This window comes from Parasteatoda tepidariorum, chromosome 6 (assembly GCF_982258835.1).
Source record: "Parasteatoda tepidariorum strain Cologne lab strain chromosome 6, Ptep-v5.0, whole genome shotgun sequence".
Classification (NCBI taxonomy): Eukaryota; Metazoa; Arthropoda; class Arachnida; order Araneae; family Theridiidae; genus Parasteatoda; species Parasteatoda tepidariorum.
The window spans coordinates 61,308,866-61,331,002 of NC_141760.1; the positions used below are offsets into that span (position 1 = coordinate 61,308,866).

General features: G+C 25.8%; 1 protein-coding gene across 25 annotated transcripts in view; it reads right to left on the minus strand.

The window, feature by feature from the left end:
• The window catches only part of LOC107452311 (cell adhesion molecule Dscam1), a 112,380-nt gene that overhangs the window by 15,140 nt on the left and 75,103 nt on the right, over window positions 1-22,137 (minus strand). For 23 of the 25 annotated variants that reach the window (XM_071178573.2, XM_071178568.2, XM_071178588.2 and 20 more), the window contains 4 exons: window positions 14,236-14,355; window positions 12,657-12,824; window positions 8,222-8,369; window positions 2,737-2,885 (listed from right to left, as the gene is read on the minus strand). In XM_071178573.2, coding sequence (XP_071034674.1) covers window positions 2,737-2,885; window positions 8,222-8,369; window positions 12,657-12,824; window positions 14,236-14,355 — 585 coding nt within the window. Of the gene's footprint in view, window positions 1-2,736; window positions 2,886-8,221; window positions 8,370-12,656; window positions 12,825-14,235; window positions 14,356-15,049; window positions 15,350-17,732; window positions 17,870-19,444; window positions 19,739-21,683; window positions 21,784-21,868; window positions 21,917-22,137 lie in introns of those variants that run through there. The other 2 variants (XM_071178576.2, XM_071178575.2) reach the window with 2 other exon arrangements.

Genomic DNA, 22,137 nt, shown 5'->3' on the forward strand with positions numbered 1-22,137 from the left:
ACCTTATATGTAACTTCATTTCATGTAATGATCAGATTTACATGTTATAAGATGCAATCTTGATGGTTTAAAGAATATATGTTAATTATGTCAAATTATTAACATATATCATATTTTAAGTAAGAAAAAATCAGACGAAAAAAATATTTTCTTTGAGTAGACCTGATTTTTCAAACATAAGGAGTAGCCGTTATTTGGAAAACATGGTTCCGATAATTTAGTCAAGAGACCAGACAAAAGTGTGTTTTTAACTGCTAATTTAATTTTTCTTTTACTTCACTATCTCTCTGATAACTACACTGAGAAAAAACTGTGCTCAATGCTATGCTATAACTATTCCCATAACCTTACCAGAATATGGTAAAGTTATGGGAACACGAAAAAGCTCAGTAATTTTTACAAAAGCATTTAGGTAATAATTTTGTAAAAATTAACAATAAAAGATTATTTTATAATAGGTGATAATATTCGGTTAATGTGATAAAATTTGGCAATTTTATCATGATACCTTAGACCATGGCGAAAAACAATTTATTTGATTAAATTTAATTTTTAATTTCGTATTTTTCACTAAATTTGCTGCATTTAGAACTATAATTTTGGAAACTTGGATTCTTGTTAAAAAGTTACCATATCAATTGAAAAATTGCCAAATGAATGGTTCAAATGCCGTATATTTTGATTTTATTAACCGAAGTTACGATTTTTTTAACCAGAAATTTCATTACCATAAGTACTGAGTTTATTGATTATGCACTGATTTCTTTTTATAAATGCTGTTACAAATTTTGCTTTAAGATATAGGTGATATCGTTTCACGGATTTCTTAAACGCTTATAATAATATTATAAATAGTTCATTTATTCCTAATTTTTCTGATTCTGAGATCATTTGAACTGCATAGCTAAGAATAAAACCAAATAATATTAATTGAATTTTCTTTATTTGTTTCCAATCACTATAAAGTCATGAAAAGAGTTAAAACACACAGGTTCTAAAATGAATTTCATGCACAAAGCTAAGATATACGAATAAAATAAATCGAAACTTAATTATATAAATAAAAAATTTTTTTGTTACACTTTAAAATGAGATTTTTAGTTACATTTTGTTTGATTAATTATTAAAATCAATGTCTGAATTTGGAAAAATGAAATGGATGTTTATTTGAAAACAAATTTCTCATAAAACACGCATGATCACAGTAAGCAGATTAGATAGCATTTGAGACATTTGTAAGTTAAAAATTTTTATTCCCTCCCTAAATATAAAAAAGTCACCTTTTCCTTAACCACTAATAACACCATTCCTTTATAATACCGAAATGTTTGGTAAAAATATTGTAGATACGTTTCAAATTAAATGACGAGTTAAATGGTGTATAACTATGTTTTTATTTGAAGATCAAAGTTATCTATTAGAGAGAATATAAAAAACAAAATCATATGATGATTCATTATTAAGATTGTTATGAGAGATTATTTACCAAACACCTACTCAACATAACTCTTATATTATGGTTGGTATTCAAGTCTTCATGGTTTATGTTTATTTTCTAAACATTATTTATAAATATTTCTTTTTCAACCATTTTCGGTAATATTTTAATAGATTTCAAGAAGACTTCATTTTTAAACAAGATAAAATATTTAAAAGGAAATGTCAAGAAAATATTTTTTATTGTTAAATGGAAATATTATGATGTACTACAGAAAAGTTTTTGATTTTATTAAAAATGCATTTATGTTTTTTGTATTATTATATTGTATTTTGTATTAAATGTATAATTTTGAAGGATAAGAAAAGATTTTTCAAAAAACAATGTGACCTTTTGTACTATATGTTAGTTTTTATGCCCTTTGTGTATGCTTAAAATGACCGCTCGGGAAAGGATATCTGATATTTTTGTTACAGATTCATACAAATGTTAATTACTGTAAGTATGAACTAAGACATGTAGAAAAGAAGAAGACCCAATGAGGCAATAGCCCATGCATCCAGTCAAAAGCAATTCAATGACTAAAATAATAATCATATTTTGAAAAATATTAAAATTTTACTACTACAAAAAATTGTAATTTTGATTTATTTTCCTTAAAAAGAAAAAGTATAAGCAAAAATGATTTGAAATATTTAAGAGATAAATTTTATGATTCAGAATGATGAATATAATATGATTTTGAATCTAATTTAATAATGAGTTTTAAGCGCATTAGAATTCTGAATTAACTTTTTACAATAGCCCACTTAAGTTACCAAAAAAATGAATAAATAAATAAATAAATAAATAAATAAATAAATAAATAAATAAATAAATAAATAAATAAATAAATAAATAAATAAATAAATAAATAAATAAATAAATAAATAAATAAATAAATAATATTAAAGAGTTTTCTCAATGTATCCAAACACTTCTGTACTGAAAACTTAGTGGTGAGGGAAAAATTTGGTAATTTTATTATGATACCTTAGAGCAAGGCATAGAGACCATTTTTTAGGTTAAATGGTTAAATTTACGTTTAAGTTTTGTATTCTTTACTAAATATGTGGCAATAAGAACTACAGTTTTGAAAACAAAAATTTTTGGAATACCATTACCGTTTGAATAATAAAATAACCAAATAAATGGTTTAAATACCTTATATTTTGGTTTTACTAATCAGAATAATTATCTCTGAACATTAATAATTAATTCATGAAAATAATATTTGATTTCTTAATAGTTCATATTACCTAGAACTATGAGTTTCACTTTTCCTTCATCGTTACCAAATTGATTATGAGCGTTGCACACATAAGTTCCAACGTCAGCTTTCTGAGAATCGTGAACCAGCAATTCCGATTTTGTACCGTAATCTGTTGCATCTTTCACGACTTCAAATCTGAAAGTAAATGGTTTTGCAATTTACATAAATTAAGTATAACCGAAGATTTTTACAAGAAAGTTTATTACTAATTACAAGGCAACAAAAAATTACCATATATTTAGTTTTCATAAGGCATAACATATATCGTTAATAAAAAAATATTCATGTATGAAATTGTAAGCGCACGGGCCAAATAATTATTAGAATCAGATTTTCCCCTCAAGTTTGTTTCTAAATAAAATAATACTTTTAGAAGTCATGAATCTTTTTAAAGGGTTTTTATTGATATTTAAAGAATGTTCATAATTAAAATTTTGAATTGATTAATTGTTTTGTAATAAACAACACAATGCCAGAATTTTATATATATGTTTATACAACACGCGAGGAATTGAGTCAATTAAAACCTATTGCAATTTTTTAAAAAATATTAAGATTAAAACATAATGCACTCAACAGAGGGTTATACTCAATACTGAAGTGTTCATATATCCAAAAAATTTTAATAAATATGTTTCAAAAATAATGTATCTTTGTTATTGCCTTAAATTTTTTCAAAAGATATATTAAATAGTTTGTATATCATACTCTCAAAAACCTTAAAAAAGACCTAATAAAATTCTTTTATTGTCAAATTTTTAAAACTGTTTTTAGAAGATAATTAATAAAAAAAATGGTTGATAATTTTTGTTAACAGCAAATCTTTAGCCTATTTAAAAATAAAATTATGATTTTGTGACATTAATTTAATTGCTTTTTAAATCAATGTTTTTCAACGTGTTCTTTATTATTGTTAAATTTATTTAACTATTAATTATAAACTTTGGTTAAATTATATTTATTTTTTTACATTTGTGTACTTATATTAATTTGCTTAAGCTAATGTTTTAATGCCTAAAACAGTTTTAGCAGTTTCATAACAAACAGGGTTCTACAGGTGAAACAAATATGTTCTTAACAATTGCATGATCCCATTTATCATTTAATTTTGTGAAGCACTTGCTTTTGACATATTTTTATTATAGTACATAATTTTTATATTTTTATGATTGTGTAAAGACTTATCTATGACTTAAATTTTTTAACGAATTAGCACTCTGCAAAAGTGACTTAAAAACATAACACTCATAATATTGAATGACGTAATTCAGAAGTTATAAAACTTTTATTATAAAAAAAGTTAGATTGTTGTGTCATGTTATGCTATATTAAACATCGAAGTTAGCTTGATGTTTAATATAGTATAATATGATATTATGTTACTAATATCAACTAGTGATGAGTTGCATGCGTACTCATGCATGCATGAGTTGTATTTTATTAAATGGAAACGCATATAATAAAATGTTCAAATAATATCCGATAATAACTGCCGTAAATTTTTATTAAAGACACTGACTGAGCAGACTTTTTTATAGTAAAATTAGAAATAGAACAAAAAAGCATAAAATTTAGTAAAGAACATTCTTAGTGTGTATAAGTGGCAAGCGACACTATTATAACGTTAAACAGCAAGTAATAACCTAACATTTATTCAAAAATGGCATTTGGTGAATATGGAGATGGTCTGGTTTTTCAAATGAACATCTGCTAAATTTGGCTGGTTTTGAAGCAAAACGTAATTTTTAAATGCATGTAACACGTTGATTTGACCGAATTATCGAGGGTTAGTTATATTTAACTGACGGAAAAGCTTATTTAAAACTTTAAAAAATAAATAAGTAAATAAAAGAATGCATTTCCGAAACTTGAGGAGCTGGTAGATTTCAGAACTGAGTGAGGAAATTAAAATCTTGAGAAAGAAAAATTTATGTAAATTTTTTTTAACCATTGGATTCATTGTAATCAAATTGTTCTATTTGAATACTTTTTTAGAGTTTAAGATATATATTTTATTCAATCAGGATTTTTACCAAAAATATACAATATTTTTTATATCTGATTAATTGTTAAGAAATATGCTGATTAAAATTCATAAAAGATAACAGTTAATAGGAGCAGAAACTTATGCCAGAACGTTTTTATCACTGTATTATTAAATATATCGTATTATTATAGGAAAATCGATAATGTTAACGGTAATTTACCGTGTCATTTTTTGATGAAATGTTACTATAATTACGCGGAAGTTATTACTATTCCCATGCAATGATTGTTTTTTTATTTTATTTTTAATGACAAACTATTTTTGAAACAACAGTAATATTAAGTCTTTATGCTATACAAAAAAATTACCAACTAAAAGTGATTTAATAATAATTTCATTTAAAATAAAGGAGTTTTTCTAAACGGGTCAGAGAGTGAAAAGAAAGGACGATTAAATGAATGATTTTTTCTGTGAATTTCAGATGAGGAAAACACGTTTTTTAACTTCACATCATCAAGGTCATCAAGATTGTTAGACGACTGACAAATTAAGTGGCAATAATGAAAAACAAAACGAACTATAAGCTTTACTTTTTTTGAAACTTGATTGCTATATTCACTGATGTAACGGGAATATACGGTTTTATTGAAGTTTTCTTGATTCAATAAAGAAACTTTCATACATTGTAATTAATAAATCTTACTAGGAGGCTTCGCCCCCTGCTCGCTGGCACTCGCCAACCCCCGGAACTGCTTTCGCAGTTCATTTCGGATTGCTTCGCAATCCGATGCTCGCTTTGCTCGCTCATTGGATACTTTCTTAACGTCTAGCTTTTGTATACTTTTTTGAACACTGAAGTTCCGAAAACTTTTCACTGTAGAAAATTCTAAACCTGTGCATTTCAATATTTGAAATTGCAAACAGTTCACAGATTCTTCTTAATCCCACTATTCGAAATTTCAGTTGTTGAGAAAAGTAATAGTTGTAAGTTTTGTTTTGAAGTCTTTCCCACCAGAAGGCTAAAACCATGTGTTGTAAAACAATATGAAATAGTACTGAAAGCCGGATGTACAGCATCGGCTTCGATGAAGATACTTTTGTGAGATTTTTTTTGATAATTCGGTGAGAATTCACCCGATAAGACATATGAAGCTCACTACGTGCTCTTGCGCGCCGAAGCCTAACAAATGAAACGTATTAGTGTTTTATATAATATAGATTAGCCATATGATGCTCACTACGTGCTCCTGCGCGCCGAAGCCCATCAATTAAAAATGAAAACTGTTGCCAACGCGAGAAAAGAAATATCATCGGTTTTATTGATACATACGTATTAGCGTTTTATATAATATAGATGGTATTGTTTGCATTCGAACATTAAATGAATCATTGTTTAGAGAAAAAGTATGAAAATACATTGTATAATTTTAATTCACAAATAAAATAATCTTAGAAGACGTTTTTCTTAGGTATTAAGAGTGTATAATTATTTGCTTAATTTAAGCAGCTTAGAAATAAAATAAAAAATAACATTAATAGTTCTGAAAAAGGATATTAATAATTCTTATTCATAAAATATTTTCTACAGGAAAATTATTATTTAAATATTTAATGTAATTGTTATTTTTTTAGACATTCTAATGTCAAAATATTGATTAAATAAAACTGTGCGTTTACAAAAAATGAAATTACGTTACAATAAAATTTATACATATTTTATTTTAATTTTACGAATAGAAACGAATCACTATGTAAATAAAAATTTTAAAATTATATTCATGTATAAGATTGCACTTAAATACATAATTTTTTTTCTGCATATAATATCTCAATTAAAAATCATTATTAATACAAATAATAATTTTAGTCAACCTATTTCATTTTATAGCTCATGTAGAATAATATTTTTAATAAAATGTTCTTTGATGTGTTAACTTAAACTTTTCTTCAAATGAATCAGCACTTAACACATTAGGCTTATTTTCTGTTAATTTAAAAAGCTAATAAAAATATAAATGCACCAATATTTCATGATTTCGTATTATTAGTTTTTAAATGTAGTAAATGTTTTAATATTAAGGCAATCAACTATTTATAACTTAGCAGATAATGCGTAATATTGTAAATTGTATTTGCAAAATTACCTTAATTCGAAGATAGTTCTCTAAGTGCATCAAGGTATAAAATTTACAATAGACATATGGCATTTTGTAAATAATTGATGTAATTATGTGATTGTAGTTGTTAATTGATGTGATTTGTAGGGGGAATTTTGGAATGTATTTATTGTTTCAATTTCTGGAGAGTGACATTTAATATTCATGTATTTAAAAAGTTTTTTTAAAGAGTCCCGATAAGAACTATTAAAATTAATGACTAATTAAAATTCAGTCAATAAATAAAACTTGTCAATATACTATGTCAGACGAAAAAAGATTCGTGAAGCAATTAGACTCGTAAATTTTAAAATAAAAATGAAGCTAGCATCGGTTTTCTGTTTCTATCACTTTATATTTAAAATCGAAGGTCAGTTTCATTAATTTCTATTTATGAAAATACACTGCAAAAAAGTTTGGATAAAATTATGGGGAAAAGTACCAGCACTCAGGGTACCGGTACTTTTTATCGTAAAATCTAATTTTACCGAAACATGTTGCTGAACAAAAAATCAGATGGGCCATAATTTTTATAGTTATAATTACTGTAAAAACACAACATCACTCGAATTAAATAAATATTACTGTAAAAATTGCGGTATAATACTTTACGGTAAATATGGAATAATAGATTTTTCGAAAGATGCCCTAAGTCCCGGTTCTTTTTACAGTAAAATCCTTTTTTACCAGAACATATTACGGAATAAGAAATTTAATATACTCTAATTTTTACTGTAATAATTACTGTAAAATAGCCAAAATACACTAATTAAATAAATATTTCTGTAAAAACTATGGTAAAATCTTTTAAAGTATAATATTTATGTTTAAAATGGATTTTATGGTAAAAATGTATTTCACTGTAAAAATGGATTTTTAGGTAAAATGGATTTTAAGGATGATGCGACTAAAGTGCCGGAACTTTATATCGTTAATTGACCCGAGCTTTTATACAGTGCATTTGTTTTATTTAAATTTTACTTTTGGTTTTTTATCACTATGTAATGTATTTGATTTTTCATAAACATGCGACAAAGGCTGCGTGAAGATATTGATCCTCTAATTCCTTCATAAATGTTGTGCTTCTGTAACATATTGTTTTAAATTTTTTTGCATTTATTTAAATTTACTATGCATTTTTTACAACTGTGTTGCCAGTCACTTTAAAGAAATATTTTTGTTCTAAGTTTTGCGGTTTCTAATCAAGTTCAATACGGAGTCTGTGTGCTTTTTTCCTTTTTTATTTCTTTTACTAAAGTGTTTTTTTTTTTGGAAATATTATGTACTTATTAAGGAATAAAATAAGTAAAATAGTTCAAAATATTTACCTTGTGCCAAATTGTATATTGACATCTTGGTTATCTTTTTTCCATGAAACATGAAGCGGTTGATCTCCATTTACTTCACACAAAAGGCGAGCTGTATGTCCTCTTCTTACAGTTACTCTTTGAAATCTCTCTTTCAACTCTGGAGGTGCTATTGTTTTTTACAAAAACCAATTTTAGTAAAAACCATTAGATTTTATTTAAATTGTATTTTTTAATATACTTTGACAGCATTATTTTAAATTTTTTAGTCTGGCAATTGTATCAGAATTTTTAGATAGATTGATAATCGATAATATGTTTTATTTAGTGAGTATCCTTTGAATTAACCGAAGAAGTATGAAAAATAGCCGAGAGTGACTGAGAGAACGGGAGTTCGTGTCCCATTGTTGACACCAAAAAATTTCATCCATTTCTTTCAACAGATGCAGAGTTTCCGGTTTCCTGCACTTTTCAATGTGTATACTGCGCTCTCCAATGCCTATTATCCAACGAAAAGCCTGTCTCCAATGTCCTGTTAAAGTTCTTTTTTTATGGTTTTGAAACCATGCTAGCAGTAAATGGTGAAAAACTATATAATTCCGTATTCATTTTATAACCATACTAATTGTGAGCTGTTTCAAAACCGTAAAGGTGAAAAATGTTTTCATCTGTAAACTTTATGGTTAATTCGATGGGCAAACTGCTACCGTTTATTTTATCATAATTTTAGAATAAATATTCTAACAGTGAAGAATGCTAGATACTCATTTTAGCGTCCCACCTCATTTGTTTCCATTATGTATAAATAATAATGCGAATGGTTTAATATTTTTTTTATTTTTGCAATTGATAGGAAATATGTACAATCAACTAAAAAGATAATTTTTAATAATTTTTAATATAACCATTTGGTTTTAATCCAATAATTTTAATTATAAAGATTTAAGCTTTAGTATGCTAATCATAAAAATAACAGCTCATTTCAGTTACAAAACGATACATAAAAGTGTAATTTCTCTAAATAAATATAACTTATTCTTTTTAAATTTTTGAACTACAAAATGTAGAATAGAAAAAATATGGTTCAATAGTATAACTAGAAGAGGCTCCTGATTCTGAAATTTGTTCAAAATTTTCAATTAGTTCATTTGGTAGAGCTGTTTAAAAAATATAATTTTCTCATTGGTTGCTATTGTTTCTATGCCTACCAGCCAGTAATGTAAATAAGTCTTGAGTGATACTGTTTTATCAGAAATTTTAAATATAACGTCGTTGATGTCTGCTAGATTATGGTTTCTCTTTAATCAAAACAGAAATTTACTGCACATTTTTTAATACTTAATTATACTTTATTCGTTATGTCAAATAAACTCATGTGCAAGCATAAGTAAATTACGTCAATGAATTAGTGTTTCTTAAATTGTTTGAAATCACGTGTTTATTTTCCTTATAGTTATGCTCTTAAAACGCGTTTCTTTAAAACTAAATAATTTAAAATCAACGGTAAATAAAATAAAAAGTAATAAAATATGCGTTAAAAAGCAAAAATTATGGGAAATAGTACTAATTGGCTTAAGATAAACAAAAAAAAATTCGCTATATTATTGACACCAATGATGCTTGATTAATTTTAATAATAGGTTCCAATTGAAAAAAAAAAGCTTTGTACTTAAAACCAAAAACAATAGAGAAATAGTATCTATTCGCTTAGGGGGATCCCATAAATAATCGGCATACTTTATTATCGTCAATGATGCTTTATTAATTTTTGCAATAGATACTAATTGAAATGAAAAACAAACTATGTATTAAAAAGCAAGTTTAATAGATAAACGGTGCTAATTCATGTAAGAGAAACGTGTTAAGTTGGCCTCGATTAGTAGCATATTGTGACAAGTGATTTCAAATACTGTTAATCTTTATTTCATTGAAATAAACTAAAAAAAATGTGTTTTGCTTAATATAATAACGTAAAGCTCAGGATTGAGCAAAAAATAATAATAAATAATTGGAATTATTTTAACATTTTTAATTATTTCGACATTTGCTTTTTAGTTTTGTGCATAGTTTCGTAGTATTATAGTGGTTTATTGATTATTTTATTATTTTATTCACCCCGTAAGAAAAACAAGCATTCAACTAGAAAAGTATAACAAATTTTTACAATATGTAATATTATGTATTTTAAAGCTAACATTCAAAATTTAATAAGGCGATTGAATAATCATAAGAAATAAAAATTTAAAAAAATGAGTTCTTTTAACTCTCAGAAAATATTCGACCGATTTTCTTAATAAAAACTATGTAGTTTAGTTTGTTGTACAAAGTTTTGTATTTTGCAATTCAAATGTTGTTTGTTCCTTATTAAATAAAATAGTAAATAACGATAAAAATACTTTTCTCCTAAAGTAACTTTAAACCTCTCTTTTGGATAAGCTATTAAAACCTCATTTTATAAATTGCGACAACTTCAATATTTTAAGGATCAAAAATAAGAATCTCTCGAAAAAAATGTTTATGCGTGAATGAAGTTTTTTTTCCCTCCTTTTGTTGTCCAAAATATTGTAAGAACGGTTTGTTTTGTTGAAACAATTATTAAAACATTTGTGTTCCAAATATTAATACATTCGAAAATAGTAAAAAAAAGCATGTTTGTTTCAATCGTGGACTAACTTCTGACAGCACATCTTTACTGAGCTAACAAAGCTGATTTGGATATTGAATTGAGTTAAAATAAGTTTTTAAAAGTTTCCCATTTATTTAAGATTTGATATGCTAATTCACTCATGTTACTGAAAAAGACGGAAATTAAAGAATGTCTATGTTATACCTTATTTATCATTTACGGTGAATGACCTAACATTTCGGCTGTATTCTTATGTATTAGAATAATCGCTGGAGCAAGACAATATCTTTTGCTGGTGCAAGTTAAGATGTTAATATTTAGAAATTATTTTGGTTTTCCAATCAATTGACCATGTGAATATTTGAAAATGCTAAAATATGCCATATCTCTCAGGAACATAGATTTCACTGTAACAAATACAATAATCTTTCGATGTAGAAAGTGAAGCAATTATCCTTATTAGTATTTTCACATACATGGATTATATGGTACAATATACATATACATGGTTTGCCTGAAAACCAATTATAGTTGGTCGATAAAAAGTATTTACTGATTCACTCACATTAAAAGTTTAAAAGTTGGCTTCTTCTATGTTGATACATTGTTTTCAACGACATTTTTAGCCACGAAAAATGTCAGGTTAGATCTTTTCCAAAATATATTTTAACACCTTGATATCCCACTGTTCTGGAATTATATCCTTTTTCGGATTATCAAGAAATTAGGGAGAAATTTAAAGTAGCCATGTAGTATTGTAGAGCTGAGTAACCGTTAATATATTTGTGTCATCTATAAAGCAGATCATAAGGAGGAAGAAGAGACATGGCTTTTTTTTCCAGAAATTTTTGCCTCAGCAGATTGATCATCAAAATCTTGTAAACGATAATTTTTCGTCTGCTTAGTGTCTTTGCCATAAAACGGTCACTCAAACGACTGTCTGAGTTCTAGACTTTATTCAGACATGACACGTTTTTTTTTATAAATATGCTCTTTGATAGCTTTTCAGAGCTGGTTTGATCAATCAATTATTTTGTCATAGTTTTAAAAAATGCCTTGTCCCACTGGTAGACTTGACCTTCCGGTAAGCAATCATCACCAAATACAAATTCTGCTCCTCCCAAATTTTCCTAATCTCAGTGCAGACATAAAATTTCCCAAGTGTTATAATTTCTTTACTTTCTGAGTTACCGAGGGAGGTTTTCCTTTGCATGTAACGCAAATGCGTATTAATTCCACCAAGAAGTCCTCCTCGAAGGCCTGCTTAGTGTGAACTGCTTGGAAAAAGACGGTCATCCTAACGACGGTTTGAGCTCAAGATTTGATTCACACGTGTCACGTTTTCTTTAGAGGTGCTCGTTAATGGCTTTCCAATGCGGTTTCCATCCATATTTTCTCAAAAAAAACCCCTTGTCCCTGTGGTAGTTCCGATAAATAATCATCACCAAATACCATCTTTATCACGGGAATAATTTCTCACTTCAAATTTTCAAAGTTTCACAAAAAATAAATAAATAAAAAATTAAATAAATTAGTGTCAATAATTTTGTTCCATGAGGCGTTATATCACTGCTTGCAAGGAAAACGAAAACAAGTTTCTAGAAAATGATTATCTTTGCTTTTCGGATAGTTGGAAGTTAGTAAGCTGCTCTTTATATGTAAGCTAACATCTCCACAGATCAATTAGTCTGGAAAATTGCGATGCGTCATTTGTTATAAGGTAAAATTACTGACATAATATTTTTTCGACAAAGCCTGTATGTGTATTATAATATTTACTTCATAATGCTATCATAATTATAAAATGAAAATGCTATCATCCTTACTTACAGTGCACACTGATTTGAATAGTTTTGGAAGTCCCGGATCCTATACCATTGTGAGCTTCACATACATATGTCCCAGCATCTGATTCTTCTATTCTAGAGAAAACAATCGAGCCGTTAGACGCAGTTGTCCATTGACCCTCGTTTCGAATCTGCTCTCTCATTTCTGCACCTAGTTGTAAAATTAATGTTAATTCTAAAAGCAATGTTATTGTTCATTATTATTATGAAACAACTTCAAAGTGTTTCAATCTTCAAAAGTTCGTGTAGCTCGCTAAAGCTATTAACTTTAAGAGAGCTACATGTACTTATTGTAGGCAGATTATAGAAAGTACAGGTCTGTAAAAATTACAATACTGTCTTATCTCAGTGGAAAGTTTTTTTTATTGCTGATGCAACGTATTAAAATAAACACGTTTTATTGTACTACAATGAATCGAAACTAAACTTTTCTTATTTTTTTTGTTTTCATTACACGTACGCATTATTTCTCAGAATTTTTATTCATAATAAATATTGCTCACATTGTAATCAACTAGCAATGGTATCATTCTTGTATTTAAAAATTTTATTCTGCTATATTAGCATTATAAGCATTATAAGACTGTGTGATTAGCATTATAAGGCTGTGTAAGAGTAAGATGTCAGGCTGTTAATTGCTGATAAAATTATAGTTTAGAAAACTTTTTCATACGTAAAAACAAGTAATAATAATTGAGCTTAACATAAAATGAAAAATACTTCCGTATCTATGTTTAAAAAAAGAAGTAATTTTCATTTTAAAATCAATCAAAAAATTTAGAAATTGTGTTTTTATACATGTTTCATAAACTTATAAAGAATTAATACAGGTAAACTATACTACACTTTATATATATATATATATATATATATATATATATATATATATATATATATATATATATATATATATATATATATATATATATATATATATATATATATATATATATATATATATATATATATATATATATGAGAATTATGAGATTTTTTCTTTGATAGTGTAAAGGATTTAGGACTCTGCCAATAACTGAGTTTTACATAGGCAATTTTATTTGCTTTCTAAAATATAAAATCTTATTTTTCTTCAATTTGATTCCATATATTTAAACTAATTTTTCAGTAACGGAAATGAACATTTTTAAGTTGAAGCTTCGAACAATATGTTTATGGCAGCAGGTTGAATATTATGGAGGTTGTTTTCAGAATGTACAACTCATAAACATACACAGCTCTTTCTATATTAGTATGTGGCTGTTATCTATTTACTTCTATAATTAAATAATATTAAATGAGTATCAGGGCTGTCATTTTTGTAATCTTTTGTAATCGTAAAATAATTAGTGTGCCTGCCATTGAAATTCCATGATATTTAATATTTTAAATGTCTTTTTAATCTTGATTTATTAAATATTCCCATCGCTTAAGTAATTTCATTTTTCAAATCATAGAATTTGTTGAATCGATAAAATATTTGAAACGCATAGTATTTTTTGGAGAAATGGTTGTACAACCTCACATTTTTTTTAAACTTTAATAAACTTCCAACTAATTCAAACCTTTTTGCCTACTCCAGGAGACTCTGGGAGATGGATGACCTGTGGCAATACAGTCTACAACCAATCCTGATCCTTTAGCAGCTGTGGTATCCATAGGTTCTTTGGACCAATGCGGTGGCACTGAAATAAATATAAAAGTTAAATTCTGAAGATTTTTGAAAAAATAGATTATTTATTCATAAACAATGGAGATTACACTCAATTGAATTAAATCTGAAAATAAAAATATAACATAATAAATAGAAGTATACTGTTTCTATATTATTAAATAAAATTTAAATTTAATATTAACAAAAATGTTTAATGATACATTTAAAAACTCGCTTTACATGCATATTTGTTATACACATTTCACAGTACATACATTATAAATGCGAATATAAGTTTGAATTTCATTGAATAATATATTTTTAAATATTTATTTATACAAACATAAATAAAGTTTTCAAACTAGCAAAAATTTCAGTTCAATCAAAGCATTTAATTGAATTATGAAGACATAGAAATTAAAAAAATTATAACTGTATATTCAGTAGCAATTTATTATCATGTTTTCCTACAATTACGAAAGGAATGCACATATTAGGTCAATATCAGCATTGTAAAAGCGCCAATCTCCTTGATGCCATCAAAACCCCATCTTCTTTCAATCTTCTTTTGAAGACTGTTTGTTCTAGATTCAATAACTTTAAAAATATATAGAAACATGTTACATAATTCACAGGGCAGTTTTACTTATAGAGTTAAAACGCATGATAAGTTTAAGTTTTATCGCAAATTTAAGAAAAAAAATATGTTAAAATAAGGCTTCCACCTTCGACTTGTACGAGAACGCTCTGACTGTCAAAACCGAAATTGTTCGAAGCTCGGCAAGTATAGTTTCCTATATTCAAAGCAGTAACATTCTCTATGTTACACATTGATCTTCTAGTGTTATGCGTAATTCTCACAGATTTTTCAATGGAATTTTTAATATCCTTTCCATCAAGTAACCAAGTAAATTCCACTGGTAACGTCCCTTTTTTCAGACTGCAAGTCAAATCCACTGGATCTCCAAGCACAATTCCAGGTGGTACAAACATTGTATACAATAACGGTTTTTCACAGATCGTTTCTGAAAGAAGGAAATATTCTATATCAATTTTTAAGAGTTAATACTAAAAGTAAGTTACTACTAAAATTGTTTTTTATGGATTTATATCTAAAATAATTATCATTTTCATAAAATAAAAGAAATTCTATAGAGCTTATTTGAGATAAAATTAGAAGACAGCCCCATGACGAAAAAAATGAGCAAAAATACAAAAAATAAAATAAAATTTAATGAGAAATTTTTTTATTTGGAGCTTATTTGTTGCAAAATTCAATATTTGTTATGATTTTTATCACAATTAAGTTTTGCAAATGTCATAATTGATGTTCTGAATAACGATAATTTTACACTTGTTTAAAAATCAATTACTATTTATTTAGAGTAACCAATACATAATATAATGACTGTTTCGTAATGATTATCTTTTTACATATTTTTAGAATTCATGCCAAAGAGGAACTATAAAATAAGTATAAAATTATGCACATTAGGGGTTGTCAATTAATATTTAAGCGAGTCAAAACAAAAATGACAACAAAATCCAACTATTCAAAACAGAACTATTCTAGGTGGAACCAACTTATATAAATATCAATTGATTTCTCTAAGCAACGTAGAGAAGTTAAAAGGGCCTAATTAGGAACACATCGAATTTTATCAAGCAATCACACTGGTTCTGATTTTTTACTCTCAAATGTTTTTACGAATTGTTTGAAAGATTTGGATAAATAATTTGTTTCGCCTTCGTTTTAATATTAATCCTTACCTTAAATATGTACACTTTTAATTATTCATTTTTGGCTAGGTATCTTAAAATATATATACATTAAACTCAATGCAGATTATCTGTATACTTGAAGTTTGATTGTTTAGGTGATCTTTATCGATTAGAAAATCATTTTTAAACAAAAATAGTTTAAACAACGGCATCAATGTTTATAAATAGTCATATGTTTTTCGATATCATTCAGATACTTTTGATTATATTTTTATTTATAGCCTATGTGTGATAAAAAGTGTATTAAAATATGGCTTTGATTATGATTCGAATCATAAATAAGGAATTGAGTAATTTTATAAAGCCGCAGTGTAACAAAAAATAAAGGAAAAGGAAGAAAGTTATGCTGCGATATTATTAAAATTGTTTTATTTTATTTTTTTGCATTTAACTAATTTTTTTTCTTACCTACAAAATAAAAGTTGTATTTTTTAAAATATTGGTTTAATGCAATTAATTAAAGATTGGTTTATAGACAAATGTAATAATAATTTTTCATTTGCATCTGAGCTTTGATTTTTAATGATAGTAATTATATTTATGTATATTACTCTCCTGAATTTCTTTATGCCTCAACTAAGAGTTATAACTTATTCATTTAACTAAGCAGTTCTAAAACTTTAAAATATTAATTAATCAAGAAATAATTATATAATATTATATTACATAGAATAATTATATTGTATAGAAATAATTATATTGTATAGAAATAATTATATTATATAAAAATAATTAGTAAGAAATAATTATATAAAACATTAATAATATTTACTAGATTCGTATTAATAAGTGGCATTATTTTTTTATAGTTTTCTTTTTGTGTTATATAACAATGTATATCATGAAAAAAAAACTGAAAAAAAGGACTTTCTTTCTTCAAACACCATAGTAATCAATGATTTCAAAAGTAAAGGACAACTAAATTATATAAATCTTTAAGTAAAACATATAAAAAAAAGGTATTTGTGCTATTGAACTTTATAAAAAGCTATAAAATGTTACAAGAATATGTACAAAAATAAGATTACGTTTAAAAATCAATATTTAATTTTAATTAATATAAAATTTAATTTTTTTTATTACTTTTATACCGCTATCAAACTTTCTTCTTGTAGATTTATTCAACTTTTATATTTAGTTTTGCTTTAAAAACATTTTTTTGCATATTTGATGTTAAACTTATAATGCTCAATTTTGATACTTGAAAAGGTAAGACCATTTGAATCAGATTAGAAAAAGATCTGTTAAATATTCAAGAAATTATGCTAAAATGACGAAAGTATAAAAGTCATAGTGTTTTGTTTCGATGGCAAACATGAACCATTGAAGAAGTTTGAACTAGTAGCAAATATCTTTATTTAGTTATTTTTTTTAAATAAAAAACATGGTTCAATTTGTTGAATGTAAAAAAGTATGTGATTTGAGGTGTAAAAGATTATGTAAGCATTAATATGAAACAGCAATATTAAATACTTTAAAAATAAAGAACACTTTTTGGCAAAAAATTATTAAATTTTTAGGTTATATTCATAAATGGCAATTATACTGAATAACGCTTTAGACTGAATTTTCAAATATGTTTAAATATATTCGTTAGTAATGATTTAAATAAATTATATAGCTTACCTTTGTAACATATCATAAAGGAGACAATAAGCAGTAACAAATTGATGCAAATCATCAGAGTTTTCAGATGCAATCTTCTTCGTAATAAGCAATCGACAAACAGTGCAAACTGTACATTTATAGATATATGAGCAGTATTTTTGGTCGTTTGATGGTGATCACTAAGGTGAACCAGCGCCACACATCGTTGTAATATCGAATTAAAAAGAAACACACAAGAATCAACTTAATAAATTTAAATTACAAAAAATTCATCAATGAGTTAGTTTTATAAGAATAAACCCGAAAAAATGAATAAATATATTTGAAATAAGTATTATTCAGCTTCAGCCGGTTCTCGTATGAATGTGAAGTGCGAGTTAATTACAAATAAAGTGAACTTTGTGTTATACTAATAAAACGTAACAATAGAAATTTTTCAAAATAATTTATTGTTCATTCAAGTAAATGAAAAGATACGGTAAAATTTAACGGTAAAAAATAACTTACGACACAGAATAATTCCTTTTATAATGTACTATAAAACGTATTGCATTTTGTATATATGTTAAAATGTATTATATATTTACAAAATATATACATTGTTATTTAAAGCTTAAAGGAAAATGCATTTTCAAATTTTTTTTGGCATAGTAATGACTAAATTCAACGTTAAGATCATAATTTTGCTAATTTACATAGCATAAGGAACATATATGCTTGATTTCCTAGACGTGTATGGCATAATATATCACTACGCTCACGGGCGTTGAAATTTTTAAGACCATTAATGTGTACAAATTTATAATAAAAATACGGTATAAAATTTGATTACACATAATTTTTTTATACTTTCGAAATTTTTGCGCACATTCATGTGCAATGAAAAATATTTTATATGAATAATGATAGCTTCTTTAATGATACATCATAAAGATATATCATATAGATAAAATTATAATTAATGATACAATATCTTTATGATATATTATTAATTATAATGATCGGCTATTATAACTACTTGCATAACTGGGCGGGAATGCAATTATATCTCTGTGTGTCTTGTCACTGTGTTTTATTAGAGCATTACATGTTGACATATTAATAATATAATGCATTTTGTAGTATAATTTATTATCCTATAATACCACAATAATTATTAATGATGTATGAATAGATATAGTTCTGAAAGTGTAAGTATTAGCAGTAAAGTTAGAAAAAAACTATAATCTTATAACATATCATACATACAGGCAAATTATTTTCCTGATGTTTTAACAATATATTGTAAATATTAGAACACTTTTTATGAGACTTACATTTTTTCTATTTACAAATAAGAAGTATTCGAAATTTTCTTCAGAATTTTTACGGAAAACTGTACAATTAGAAACTATTCCCATTATCATATAACATTTTTGTGAAACAATTATTAACATCAAGAAAATAATCCCTAAAATCAGTAATAATCATGTATATTTCAGATGGCTTATTTAATTATCAGATTTAAATGCACACAAATACGAATCATTTTAAGCTAAAAATATTTTATTGAGTAAAATATATGCACGGAAATTAAAAAAAATTGGGTAATTTTCAACAAGAGGTATAAAAATATTTTTGATCATAATATATGATCTAAATTTATATTTTACTTAATATAAGACTATGAAAATGAATTGATTAGTTATACATGAAAAATTTCCGTCATTTACATATGTTTGATACTATACCTTCCACTTTAAGTTCAGCACTAACTTCATCAAAACCGTCATCATTGTATGCCTTACATGAATAATTTCCTATATGTTCGTATTGAATCTTTTGTATCGAAAAACTCGATTTTCTCTCAGAAGTATTGATAACTACTCCAAATATGTCAGAAATTTTTTTGTTATTTAACTTCCACTCAAATGTTATTGGAATCTTTCCTCTTTTTAAACTACAAACCATATCCAAACTGTCTCCAAGTATCAGTTCTGGTGGAAAATGTAGTGGATGAAGAACAGGGATACTTGCCGCAAATACTGTAAAGTTAAAAATAATGTTTAAGTTTATGCTATCTCTAAGTTATTTAAAGCTTATTAAGATGCGAGTGCATAATATAAAAATGCAATTTTTACAATAATAGAAAAATAGCTTTGAAATTATAGCTCACAACAAAAGTTAACTGTTTCATATAGAGAAAGAAAATTAAATAATAAACCTGGTAATTAATCAGTCTCAATTAAAAAGTTATATGGATTTAAAAAACAAAAGAGTAAATATTTGAAAGAGATTATATTAAGATATTAATTTATTGAGATTGAGTCAAATGAAATCTTTTATAGGGTTTGAAGAAACCCTTTTGAACTTTGCGTTACAAAATCTGATATCGAAATTTACGCAATCAAAGTAAATTTGTTTGATTTTAATTAAAAATAAAATCCAAAGATTTTCATAAAATTTAAAAAAAAAATGCTTTAAAACAAATACAAGTTAAATACATTATTTTGAATTTAAAATTCAATACTAAATCATAATTTATGTTGTATAGTTTCTATATTTAAAGGGAATGCAGCTATTTAGTCAATTTATGTATTTTAGCAGCTAGCCAAGAAAATATGCATTTTACCATTTAAATCAAATTATGCTATCCTTAGGCCCAAACGTTCCCCATAGATTTTAATATATAAATTACCTTACTAGTTCAACATGATTTACAGGTGCGTTAAGGCTCATTTAATTAAATTTACTTTTACAGCGGGGGGAATTCTGACTGAAACTAAAGTTAACAACTAATTTTATAAACTTAAACTTATTAGCTTAATTATAAAGTTAACTAGTCAACTGGAAACTTAAAGTCAACTATCCAACTTAAATTCAACTAGAGCTCTTTCAATTATAGTTTATAGCATATATGTATTTAAGTTACATAAATTACAGCTTTCATGCAACAAATTAAATTTTTAAAAATTTTATTTGCTGGTTAATAAAAATACATCAGGGTATTTCGTATTATCACAAAATATTTTTAAAAAATGATAAATTTGAGAATGAAATAATTGAACAGCCTTTATTGCAATAGACATTTTGGCAATTTGATGTTCTGTCACATAAACATGAGTATTACATTGATTTAAATTCGAAGTATAATAGGGAACTTTTAATAAAAATTAATGTGCCATGTACCATAAAAATAATTAAAGGAACGATAAATTAAACATGTGTAATAAAATAAAAAGAATATTATACTTAATGGAATAACTATAATGGAATTAAAAGTCTTCAGACTGAAATATACAAGATATAGTTTAAAAAAATAGGTATAGCATTTTTGTACTCTATGACATGTTTTTAATTTAAACCTTGTTAACCTGTTGTTTTTTTTAATCATTTTATCTATTCTAAAGAGCTATTTGACATACATTACGTTACCTTCGTAAACGTTGTTATATAATTTCAAATATATCAATGAAATGCATTCTAAAAGTTTCGAAAAAACTATATTATTAGCGATATTTTCAAATTTCTGATTTATTTTTTACGATATTTAGCTACAACTTTTAACATATGTTTGTTATATATAAAGAAAACAAACCGATTTACATACGGTAAATTATTTCCATAATGATATACAATTACGTTAGATAAAATTAAATTATCAATAGTTATATAGTAAAAATGTCCGGGTCACAGCATCGATGTAATTTTAAAACTTACATTTAAAATTCTGAATCAAGGGAAATAAAATTATTTTAAGGAAAGAAAAAAACGAAATTATTAGATATTCATCTTCAAAAGTGTGATGTTCATGTTCTGAATTTTCAAATGCCTAATGTAATGACATAAATTTATAGTGCGATAACCAATCAATGGGAGCATAACATAGTAACAAAAGTTCATGGTATCTTAATCATACAGAAAAACGATACATTTAAATGTAAAACCAATCTGAATACATTATAAAACATTTCAAATGGAAGGTATTACCAGATTTTTTCAAAACCATTTGCTGTGAAAACATCACGATTATAAATGTGATCAATTTCATCTTCTTAATTTTTAGTAAACTGTACAATAAAGCCCAAATCTGAAAGAGAGATAAATATAATAAAATATCTACTAAGCAATTAATTAAGCGATAGACAAGAGTCAAGTAAATATTAGAAACTTACCTGCTAAACTTCTAGGACTCTTTCATGTTATGTGCATCAACAAAAGGCATTCAAATGTGTCTGAAGCGCCACTCCGCGAAATAAATTTGAATTAAAACACATTTATTTAGTTTTTCTTCAATAAAAAAACGAATAGCATGCAAACTATTTTCCATAATAGAACTACACTGGTTATCATAAATTAAGGAAAAATCACAAAAATAGCGATAACTCTTTCAAAAGTAAGCCAAACCGTGCAAAATTTGCATATGTTGTCCACTAAGAGTAGC